Source organism: Hetaerina americana, unplaced genomic scaffold (genome assembly GCF_022747635.1).
Source record: "Hetaerina americana unplaced genomic scaffold, ioHetAmer1.1.p SCAF_23, whole genome shotgun sequence".
Taxonomy (NCBI): domain Eukaryota; kingdom Metazoa; phylum Arthropoda; class Insecta; order Odonata; family Calopterygidae; genus Hetaerina; species Hetaerina americana.
The window spans coordinates 2,161,845-2,174,735 of NW_027286797.1; the positions used below are offsets into that span (position 1 = coordinate 2,161,845).

Sequence of the window (12,891 nt, forward strand, 5' to 3'; positions counted from 1 at the left end):
GACAAGATTTTGCAGATCTCTTCATTTTGGAAAGGGGGCACGAGGGCTTTTTTAATGTTAACTCTCACGCAATGCATGCAGATTAACTTTTGTGTTGCTTGAATCATTTCCTTGGGTAATGGTTTGGGGCGTTTAGTCACGCATTCGCTGTAGGTAATGAAACCAGGAGCGTAATAGTAGGGAAAGGCTCTCCCCCAGAGCTTAGGATTTTGAATGAGCCATCCCCTTCTCAGCCTTCGACCGGCAAGGTGTAGCCCCCGACAATCACCGTGGTTCAAACAGTATAAAAAATTCTGTCTACTTTCCGTCTAATGCTACCGATGTATGTAGTTACTCACGGTTCGGGCGCATCGATGCGCTTTTTAGCCTTCGGCCGCTAGTAGTCTAGGCCGAAATAATAGGCTCCACAAGGACTCCCATCGTACTGTTGCTTATATTGCTCATTTAAATCCGGTTTATTGTTTCGGATTTTCTTTTTGATCTATGTATTAAACTCGTTTACAGACTCATAAAACATTTTATCTCATAATCCAGTCATTTGTTTATAAAACCCTGGTGCAATATTCCTCATACCTTGGGGTGAGTGGGTATTGAAAGTCAAAACCTTGAATAAATACAATGGACAAACTCCGCTCAATGCCTTCAGATAAATAAAAAATTTTGTGATTAGAAATTGGGACAGCTCGATAATTTTCATGTTGTCCAACTGACGAACCTATCAAATTAAAGCTAGACGAAACAAACGCTGTGTTTATAAAAAATATAGGAAAAACTGATTAAATAAAAATATGTTGTTTGTTTGCTGTATGCAAATCGGAAGAAAGTTGAAATCCTCGTTCCCTAATATCTGCGGGGGCGCCGCCGACTGGTGAGATAACTTCATTCATGTTTGACGCGTACACTTAAAAGTTGAAATTATTGTAGAAGGTAATAATTTAATCAGGACGCCTCGGATTACACAATGTTCTGATGAGAGTGGCGAGCTATTTCTACACACGGCGATGAAAGAACGTCAGCTTACATTTCTTTTTGAATACATGACCGACTAGTGATTGTTTACTTGATTCAATGAGAATTTTTCTCTTTGATTATTACTGTTTAACATTTGTATTGAAACTCTTCGAAACTTGACGGAGGGAGCGTAGAAACCTTATTTGAAATCTAGGCGTCACGAAGTAAAGATTTATAATGAGAATTCCGGGAAGTTGAGAGAGGAAGTTGCATAAATGGTATTGTTTATCATATGTTGCACCATACGTTGGGTGTGTAAGATAATACGAATTTATATTAGAAATCTTTAGCTGGGGCAGAAAATATAAGTAATAATACTTGTATGTTTGCTTGTAATTACCCGTAGTTTCTGCAAAAAGAAAATTATTTGTTGTGCCATTGTTTGTAAACCAAGAGCGGAAAAATAAATCCTGCAAATAATATTAAATATGAATGTAGTGTTGAATAAAATAAATGACCGTTTGAGGTAGGGTCGCAGTATGTAATTGCCTGACGTATGGTATGTCAGAGTTGACCTACTGTGCGTACTACATCACAGCAGTCAAAATGAATTCATTTCGCAGTCTCAAGGATCGAAAAAGTACTCGGGCAGTGTTAAATATATCGGCCCATAGTCATAATCCTGTATTTTTCTCGCACCAAGATATGACCTCAAAATACAGATCTTTGCTGTTTCCTCTTCCGCAAGAAGCCAGGCTTTTTTGTGCGTTGAAATCGGTTAGCACGAAAATGATGGTGAGTGATTGTCATCGTGGTGCTATTACTGTAAAAATACAAATATATAAAATCCGTTGGAGAACTAAAACATAAGATGAAGTACCCGCTTCTTTTATCCCAGTCCTTATTGATCAAGGCATTAGGAAATTTGTGCCCAGACTCGCGTTTCAATGGATTGGTGTAAGGTCCGAAATATTCCGAAGGAGAGAGTGGACTGGAGGCTTCCTTTTCCGGGTACGAATCGTGGTGTGAAAAACAGGTGTAAATCGAGGAAAACCCCTTGTCGCCCGAGTGGGTCCTTCCTTGTGCTGATTCATGAGATTTCCTTCTTCAAACATCAGCCTTTCACCCACCTCAAGGCTGGGACAATATTAGAAATAGAGTATTCCACGTTTTCTGGTATTCTCGGTATGCGGATTAAAGAACTGTCACAGTTGTTGTATGTCTGCCGTAAGTCCTCCGGGGAATGGGCCTTTCTCTAGCACCGATTAGCCCCATCATTGGGTTGAACGAGTGGCTTTTTCTATGCGCCTCCGTGGAAAGAAATTGAGCTCTGGTACTGCCCTCAAATGGTTTCCTGCGATTGCTAAAGTATATAGTAATCGTTGATAACATCTCTCGGTGATGCGGAATTCCAACGAATCTCTGCGCGTCATCCCTATCAATATTGAAGTACAGGGGCTGTTGAGTGCTGAACAGATTGACTTGCTCTATGTTTGTCGTATATGTCGCAGCAAGAATTAAGCCTCCCGAGGTTGCGATTCTGTAAGATGAATATTAGTCTTACCGCGTATGTGCAACATTCAATGGTCTCTTTGGATAGAATATAAACTGCGGAGAAACCTCCGTTAAAGAAAACTTTCGCCGTAGGAACATTCGTAAAAATTAATTCATTAACTCGTCATCTCAAATATTTAAACATGGTCACTTAGACTTCATGGCGCTGTGATGATTTCATTCATTGATTGAATCGGAAACGCGGGTCACGAGTGGTTTATCGTGATGTGGCGTTGATGTCCTCCTGCCCGATATTAGCCTTTATCCACCAAATTTGTGCAATCAATACCTCTTAAACCCCACGCTCGTCAAACAGCGTCCCAAATCTTTGGAATACATTTTTCCCTTATCATTTCTCTCGTCGATGGAAGTATTGTAACTTTCTAAGCCCCAGCCTTATAATTGGTAATATAACCTTATCTCATGGTCTGTATGCTTAACGGGCTCGACGGAAAATTAAGCCATTGTATAAAGATAAAAAACTTTCTTGTTAAATAAAAGTAGTCTTTTTATCTCATTTAGCGCACCTGTCGTATCTTTGTGCGATATCACCTGGCTCGGAATCTCCAGAACTGCTTTAAAATATTTTGTGCTTAACGCACTGGCAATGGAGACAGGTAGCATGACCATAAATCAGTGATGGTGGAATTTCAACATTCTCAAAGCAGGAACAATGCTCCTGAAATAACTGCTATCATATTTTCAAATGGCGTTGCTAAAGAATAAACCAGCAATTTTTATCATGATCGTATTTTTTATCGTCTTAACAGCTGTGGGTCGAAGATGAGCGACAAAATGAGTTCGTTCCAATACTTTCACGTCGAACTAGGCTTCGACTGCCTTGAAGTCGAGAATGAGTCATGGAACACGAAATGATATTCATGCGTCGAGGTACGCACATATAGTAGAACTACATGGTATGTCAGCTATTCCGAATTCGGTCTTAATTAAATGAATAATTCTTACTGTCATACCAATTCTCTACCTAGTGCCAATGTGTGTCATTTTGTCTCCCCGTGCTCGGAAAAATGTTTCCTTCTTGAATGAAATTTTGCTCGGCAACGTAATTTTTTTCGTCTCCTTTTCACCGTATTTTCATCTTCACGTGTCATTCCATAACAAAATTTTGCTACACTTCAATTAAAAGACGTATTCGGGTGAACTCTGCATCACTTAGTATCTCGTTATGCCGCCGCTACTGATAATACGGAATATTGGGAAGTAGCCTAGGTAAGTTCACTGGAAGACTTATGAGGTACCTCGAAATTTTTCCGGAGAACAGCTAATTCAGTAAAACGCCTAGGACATCATCAGGTTTCCCATCTCGCATTTAGGTAATAAACGCTCAACTTCCTTCCCATTTTGATACTGGTACCGCCCATAAAACCCGAATCACATGCTCACCATTGTCAACCCTCCCCACCCCATCCAAATTCTCGTGTGGATTGTGACGTCACTACGTTACGTAGCCTATGATTGCGTTGTGATTTCCATTGCATCGAAAGAAAGCTGTTCGGAATGAAGATGATGGAGTTTGCGAAAATGCTATTTTAATGTCGGAGTGAGCCACATTCGATACATTCACTCGCCGCCAATTTTTCCGATGTAAATGCGCTGTCCGTACAGCGGATTCCTCGGGTACACTTCTCGTACGTACGCAGCGGCAAGACTCAATCGGCGAGCTTCGTTGATTATTCGCCTCACCACCTTCCTTAACATCTTGCGTCTTAGGAAGTCCCCTATGGTTTCCGTGCATATTGCTCAGTTAGTAGGGACTGGAAAATAAAGAGCACATTTGGCGCAAGTAATTCGTACAGCTTCCATTCGGGTGCATATAACATGTCGTATCAAAGTAAGAATTTAGAAAAGAAAATGGTGAATGATTAGTCTACCCTGTGGAGAATGAATCGACCGATTGAACCATGGTGAAATAAGAAAATGAGATCCGCGAACTCTTGGTTTATTTTCGTGCGCAATTACCATCATAATGGAAATTGAAGAAATGTGGACCACTTCTAAGCCCATAGACATTTTATTTGGTTACTTTGGTTTCAAAACATATCTCCTTACAGTAACATAACAAGCAGCAAGGGCCGTTTTAACCGCTTTATTTTCTCACTCTTAGCCATAAGAGCCCAAATCACCATTTTTGAATTTTCAAAGCGAATTTCCAGTTGACAATGCAATATAATTCATGAGCATTCATCGTTGAAGGTAATCATGCTATTTCTATTATAAGCTTGCAAAAATACCACCTCAAACGTGTGTAACCAATTTGAATGCCCCACCTATCATATTGATTGAATTTTACTTCTGTCATGGGAGCAGTTTGAGATTGACAACCTTCAAGAGTGACAGCACAGGTTTTCTTCTCTTGCCTCTCATTTCTTCCCACTAAGAGAATAAGTATTTGGTTACCCTGTGGAAAAGCTGGCATATAAGGATACTTATATCATGAAGTGGAAAAATGTAGTTTGGAAGTTGAACTAATGGTTTAAAATATCTTTTTTAGGGTCAGTAATTATTAATTTTGAGTTCCCATTTCTGAAACCATGTGGATCTGCCTACAAGTTTCATAATTTTCATAGTATATACCCACCCTTTTTCCTCTCACTTTTTTGTCAATGAAAGAAAATAATGTGTACTTTTCATGGGTTTTTTTTTAAATTTCAAATACCGAAGTCCATTTAAATGAAAGTATATCACGAGGAATCAAGTTAAGGTTAAAAATTGGCAGTTTGATCGAAAATGGGTGTATGCCTGCTGCAAAGGGGTTTATTAGGGGAAAATTTCATTTTGGAATCAATTGTTTACAAATTGGAATCACGCAAGGTTAGAATTGGGGTGAAGTTAATGGAGTTTGATAAAAGTTGTCAATGAAAAATATGCACCATCAAAGTCTAAGAATTTAAATCATTGGCTTCATAGCATATGAAATCAGAATTAACTTTCCCAATGACACGAAGCAGAGTAATGAGTTAGAATGCACTAAGGATGTTCCAGACCAGGGCTGTGTCATAATAGAAGTATTTAACTTAACCTTCTCACCAAGAAAACCACCTAGGAATTAGTCCTGTATTTGAATGGAAATTTGTGATCAGTGATAAGTGGTAGATGGCAGTTGAAAATGGCAGAAAATCATGGGCCATTATTTATTAGGTAGCTTATGTGCACTCCATATTCTTTCAGATGTAGCAGGATGTAAGAACGTAGATCCTAAAAGCATCTTTGGTTGAATGTGCTTTGCTTTTCCAGGATGATTGCTTGTGCTAAATGCACATCTTTTGTGAGAACCAATGACGTAGTTGGCTTCTCTCTAGACAAGAGCTGGGGAAGATACTGATCTAAGGTTAATGTCCTAGTTGGCGCCATTTTGATCGAAGGCATCTGCAGTGACATCCATTCCGGTCTTAGAATGTTGAGTTGCCCATTGAGTGACACTGCTGAATTGGCCCCCCTCCAAGAGAGTATGTGAGGATATAGGACTCTGTGCCCCCCCCAGCTGGCATCCATTTTAGCAGTAGCATAAAATTGTGCTCCGTCACTAGCCACGTGTATCTGTTGGCCATTTGAAGAAATTCTTAGGGCCCAAGAGGTTAGGTGATTTTTTCAATCCATTTGCCATAATGAATTAACATTTTATGTTGAATGTGTAAAGCCAGTGGCTTACTAAATCTGTGAAGTATGATCCAAGTTCACCTTGAACAAATCAGCGCAATCATATAGTAAATGCAAAATATCTATTTTGAAAGTTTATTACAAATAAATTTAGAATCTATATTTTAGCTGATGAATTTGTAATGTGAATGATAACTAACTATCAATGTATAAACGTTCATTGCACACCTATATTACAGATTTCGTTTGAATTTATTATGTGTAGTAATTTCTAAGTGTTAACCTAACAATTTCATGACAAAGCTCATATAATGATGCTTCAAGCTTACAAAATATATTTTTGTAAATCTGATATATTGTTGCCAACAGCCAAATGTTATTACAAACACAAACTGTTTTTACCAAAAGCCAAAACTGAATGTGAATGTTAATGTTAGGTATATGATGTGCTTCCTGATCTGGTTCTACAGTCATTTTGTAAGAAGAACACATGTAAAGAAGGTTAGAAGTTACCTTTAAAAATTGTCTCCTTTTGGTTATAGGGAGATCACCAGAAGAATTCCAAAAATAATCGTCCATCATCTGCGGCAGCCAGTGAGAAAGAGGGAAGCATTGATTCAAATCAAGAGTCTGATGAGGTACTGTGAAATAAAACTCAAATTATGCTGTTAAAAAATGTTAATTGGCCATACCAAGCATAGACAAAACTAAAGTTTGGGGGACTGTTAGATGGTTTTGTAAAGAAAGTTCCAAGCTCATGAAAGGGATGAACGGTAGCTAGTGTATGTATATTAGTCCTTTCCTGGAAAATTGATACTATGTGGCTGACATGAAAGTTGTGCATTGCCTCGTGAGGGTCAGAGGTAAATGATTGATGGGAGTGTACAGTTGGCCCCTGCTGTGAAAGATGAATGGCCATGTAGCCAAGGTACATTAACCTTTCGGCTGCGAATCCATTGAATTTTACCCATGCAATGCTTACTTGCTGAAAATGGCAAACAGTTGAAAAGAATGTTCAGATCTCATGATGGTGGGACGAACCCTAACTAGGGAGAGTGGAACCAGTTTTGGGCAGGGGGGAGTTGATCCTTTCCTGGTGAGAAACTGTTCTGGCCATAAAGATAAGAAGGGGCTCTTGGGCCCTTGAAGCGAGGGAGACTATCAATACAAGGACATTTCTCCTGGAGTTGCATATGCATTAGTGCAAGTACATTTCCCCAAGGCTTAAACTTTAATGGTTCCTCTGGTTGGAACTGTGCTGGTCACAACTTGTTGTTTTCTCTCCTAATCCCATTCTCTCCTCACCTTCATCACCTACTCACCCCATTCTCTTGTGTAATTCCTTGAGAAGAGTTTGTCAATGTTATTATTGCCTGTTATGTTGGCCAGTAGTTGCCCTCAATTCAAATCAAATGGGCTGCAACACACTCACGTCATTTTCATGTACAATGCTGTACTTTATTCATATGACCTATAATTATAAAAAACTTGTGTTGTTATTGAGGGAAACAATCTAAGTTGTCAGGTAATTCTTAGTCTGTTGCTCATAATATTTTAAAACCAAAGCACACTTAGCAATTACATATGATGTGTTAATGACGTGCAAAGAGAAATCTGAATATTTTTCCTCGTGTGGAGAAGGGTGAGAAAATAGTAGAGGACACAACCAGTGTCTTGCTACTCTTGCTACTCGATGCAATGATGAATTACTCCACATTTCATTGCCTTTTTTAATATTTAGGCTGATTCATTCTGGTTTATTAATGCAATGTATGTAATGGACTGAAAATTCGTTCCCACGTGATGTAACTATTGTCAGTCTGGTTGAAAACAATTTTTTCTAGATCTATTGAATAGAGTGCAACCTGATTCCTGATGGGCATTAAACATTTGGTAAAATCCTTTTGATGTTGCTTTGCACTTAAGTATTCATAAAAATTGGTTATTTCTCGTAAATGTACTGCATGGTGGGGTATGTCAACATTTGATCCAGTAATACAGACTAATCAAATTCCTCTAACTGATGGTATTTGATCAGTTAGAGGACATAATCATGTGTTCCTGCAGGGAAACATTTGATAGTGATGGGGGATTGAAATGCGACGGTAGGCAAAGGAAGAGATGGTGATGAGGTGGGGGACTACAGTTTAGGTATGAGGAATGACTGCAGGGGGTACATATATCAGACAAGTGATATGAAAGCTGCAAAAGAAACTATAGGAATTGTTAATTGGAAAAGGACAAGGAAACCATGGGTCACAAATGAATGACATGATAGATAGCTGAGAGAAGAAAATGGAAAAATGTAAATACATAGTTAGGCAAAAGGGAGTACAAATATTATAATTAACAAATTGGGACAGATAACAAATAAAGCAAAAGAAGCATGGTGGAAGATGCAATGCGGGGATATGGAAAGCTTGCAGAGGATGGGTGAAATTGATGCGCTATGCAAGAAGGTTAAAACACTATCGGGAATTAAGAAGGGAAGATCTATGCTAACAGTTAGAGATAAGCTGGGTAAGATAATAGTTGACGCAGGGAAGATCCAAGAGAGATGGAGGGAATATATAGAAGAACTGTATGGTAAAGAACTTAGGCCAGCAGGTTTAGACATGTAAAGAGAACATGACGTAGATGAAGACAGCTTAGCTCCAGGCCTACTATGACATGGAAAGGTCATTAGGTAGGTGAAATCATATGAGGTCATGGGGGTGGACAACATTCCTGTGGAACTACGAAAAGGTTGAGGAAAATGTGGGAGGAAGAGGCTATATGGACTGATTCGTAGCATCTTTGAGGAAGGAATCTGGCAGTAAGACTTAGTGAGATCAGTGTTGGTTCCTATTCCGAAAAAGGTAAAGGCTACATCATGTGAAGACTACAGGACAATAAGTTTGATATCCCGCGCAGCAAAAGTTGTTCTCAGGATCATAAACAAAAGGATAGAGAGTAGGGCAAATGATTACTTAGGGGATGATCAGTTTGGGTTTAAGAAGGGGAGAAGTACGCGTGATGCCATTGCAATAATGAGATTATTAATCGAGAGGAATATAGATCACAACCAGGAGGTACTTGCCTGTTTCGTAGATTTCGAAAAAGCGTTTGATAGAGTGAATTGGAAAAAACTAATGAGAATTCTGCAGAAAATAGGAATAGATTGGAGGGAAAGGATTCTAATCCGCAACCTGTACATGTCTCAGACTGCTCAGGTGCGGGTGGGGAACGGGGAGTCCGGATGGGCAGTGTTAGGAAGGGGTGTAAAGCAGGGTTGCCCATTATCACCGTTGCTGTTCAACCTGTATGCAGAGGAAAAGATTAAAGAGGCATGGGAAGAACTGGAGGTAGGAATGAAAGTGGGCAGGGAATTCGTAAAATCTGTTAGGTTCGCTGATGTCCAAGAATTAGTTTGTCAGTCAGCCAAGGGGTTGCAAGCATTGCTGAGTTAATTGGAAATTCAGTGCGACAGGTATGGGATGAGAATCAATATTAATAAAACAAAGGCTATGCGATTTTCTAGAAAGAAAAAGGCCAAGCTTAACATTAAAATAGGAGGGCAAAAACTAGAGCAGGTAGAACAATTTACGTATCTCGGTAGTGTTTTGGACCAACACGGTCAAAGTAGAAGGGACGTAAGGAGAAGAATTGCGCTAAGCAAAGAGACTTTCACAAGGAGGAAGGATTTGATGACAGGGACGCTGAGTAAGGATGTTAAGAAAAGACTCGGAAAAACTTTGATATGGAGCGTAGCTATGTATGGTGCGGAAACGTGGTCATTGAAGCAGGAGGATAGACGTAGATTGGAGGCCTTTGAGATGTGGGTGTGGAGAAGAATGGAGAAGGTGAAATGGACAGAGAAGAAAACAAATGAGGAAGTTCTTGGCAGGGTGGGGGAAGAGAGGAGTTTGCTGGGAGATATCATGAGCAGGCAAGAAAAATGGATGAAAAGTATATTGTTTACCAGTGGGAGGGAAGAATGTTAGGAAAGCAAGGAAGGGGCAGGAATATGATAGGGATGTTGGGTGGGATGAAGGGAGGAAGGAAGTGCACGAGGATGAAGAGGGGTTTGTTGTAGAGAAAGATGTTTAGTTTGGTTTTTTCTGGCAGAGACAACAGAAATATTTGGTAGTTTTCTCCGACCAACACCTACCTTAACTGATAGATTAAATAAATAAAGTTATCAACCCGAAGGTAGGTTTGATAGATAATGATAGAGTTCACCCAGTACTAAGCCCGAGGGCATGTGAAATTCACACAGCAGGGTAGGGGGGCCTGTGTCGTTTATGGTTTCTTAGGAAGACCTGGTACCCGAAAAGTCGCAAAGCTTGGGTGGAGCTGAGGGTGCGCAGAGAGGCTTGCCCAGGACTCAAACCCTAGCCCCTCCAGTCAGTAGTCCATTGCTCTACCCCTGGACTACTTCAATCCCTATAACTGGTGGATTACCTTTAATAAAATAATAACAATAAATTTAGACTACTGAATGAAAATAAGGAGTGCTCCTTAAGGTTCCGTGGAATGAAAATCATTGTACATTTATTGTATATTGATTCTGTTCTGACCCAGGATTTTTACTAAAAATTCAGGTACACCTGGGTATTTTAAATTCATATTTTTAATCATTATTATTACAACACTATCCATTTTTAATTTTTTGTATTGGCGGTGAATGTATATGTGCCATTACTATGCTAATGATTTAAACTTACTTTTTCAGCCATGCATGGTTCCCCCCGCTGAGACTGGAAGCGGCCACTCTACATTGAATAAAAATGAGCCAAATGTAACTCTCAATCTAAATATGTCAGCAAAAGATTACCAGAACTATTTAAAAGCTAAGAAAAAATATGATCCCAAGAAGGAAACTATGGATACCAGGAAGAAATATGAAATTATCCAGAAATTGTAGTCATGAAGGTTGTAAGACTTTAGGCTTATTTCTTTGGTATTTACATGATATAAGATCACAGGTTAGTAAACAAAATAAAAAATTATTAATAAACAGTTTAGTATGATGTATTTCATTGTACTTAGCCTTCATTTCTAGTATTTTCTGTGCCTAGATTTATAAATTTTCTACATTTGTAATCACTGTAAAAATTGTCTATATATTCTGAATGAGTACTTTTTTGCACATTGTGCCAAATTTTGGTCCCTGAGTTGGTTTATATGTTAAACTCATGAAGCTTTGCTTCTAGAGTATATAATTGTTAGGTTAATTTCCTGTTGGAAGGTCAGAATTGAAGCATGCATAAATTTATGTGTTGCTGTGTCGGGGATATCACCTTACTGAATCTTTCATTCAGCATAGCTGAGAATTCATTATTTAGATTGATTTCAGCCAACTTCCTGCATGAGGAAGTGCTGTCATTATATGTGAGATGGTAAAAAATCTTTGTACGCATTCATATATATATGTGTCTGTGCATTAAGTGAGCATTAGCGAACAAAAACACCAAAACACAAAAAAAGAAAAGAAACACCTTTTCAATTTTAGTTGGTCAAGCCACCTTTCTCAAGGAAAAAAAAGGAAGGAGTGCCTTTCTCTTTTCGAAAACATGCGAATTTCTTTTCTTTTATGTGTGTTTTAGTGTTTTTGTTTGCTAGTGCTAACTTGATATACATTATTATTTACATCTGTGTGATTTTCGCATAAGTTTTATGTATGTATATGTATATAAAAACATATATATGTATACATATGTGTACGTGTATATATATATATATATATATATATATATATATATATATATATATATATGTGTGTGTGTGTGTGTGTGTATGTATGTATTAAGGTGGCTTATGACATGTTGAGGTTGAATCAATTGTAAAGCATCTGTTTTTCTTGGAAATGCTATGTAAATATTTTGTGTAAATATGTTTACATTGCATTTAATTTGCAAGATATAAGTAATTAGGAAGGTACATATGTAAAGATATATGTATACTACAGTTGAAAGTGGTCATGTAAAATTAACAGTAAAAATGGCTAGTCTGTTATGCCAATCTATTTTCTATAACATTCGTTATGAAAGAGGTTTCATTTTGTTATTCCATTGGCTTTCGCCCAAGTTGTAATGGTGAAAATGTGTGCCTTATATTTCAAATAAAAATGTTTAAACTTTATAAATGATTGATTTATAATTAGTGTACTTGTGATTTCTGAACTGATAATGGAAGAAGTAAAACATTTGCTGGCAATTCTTGAAAGAAGAATGGCATTTGCATTGTTCCAATGTGAGCATTTGCCTGAAGTTCTCTTGAAATGAAACATGTTGACAATAATGAAATTCGCATGCTCTTACTTCTGTATTATTATTGCTTCAGATTTTTTTAATGGTCTTCTCCACTAAAATCAAATACAGGCTTTATATGCATAAAGAGTAAATGCCATGTTATTATACGGTCACATTATTTGCCTATGCATTTTTATATCAAGACCCATATTGAATAGTAACAATTTTTAAATGGACTGTGGCACTCCATTTTTGGAGGCAATAAATAGGTAATTGAGTCTTTCTCACAAGCCATGCAAATTTACTTGTTATTCTGTGCTCTATTTTATGTGATTAATGATTGAATAAGAAGTGAATGGTAACAAAATAAATTATCTTTTTTTGGGGAGATAGTGGGATCACCTTGTGTCATTAATATTGTAGGATTCATATGCAGAAGTGATGGTATGTAAGCAGGGGAGTGTTCTACAGAGACATTTGTGCAGGCTGACGATTGCATTCCAATCACGTTGTAATAGTAAAATCCTCTTCCTCC

At 38.1% G+C, this 12,891-nt stretch overlaps 1 protein-coding gene across 1 annotated transcript in view; it reads left to right on the forward strand.

Moving 5' to 3' along the window:
• Positions 1-12,651, forward strand: part of LOC139689442 (Na(+)/H(+) exchange regulatory cofactor NHE-RF1) — a 112,554-nt gene extending 99,903 nt beyond the window's left edge. Inside the window, exons 2-3 of the mRNA XM_071586566.1 lie at positions 6,666-6,761; positions 10,838-12,651. Coding sequence (XP_071442667.1) covers positions 6,666-6,761; positions 10,838-11,029 — 288 coding nt within the window. The 3' untranslated portion in view covers positions 11,030-12,651. The remainder of the gene's footprint in view (positions 1-6,665; positions 6,762-10,837) is intronic.
• The last annotated feature ends 240 nt before the right edge of the window (positions 12,652-12,891 follow it).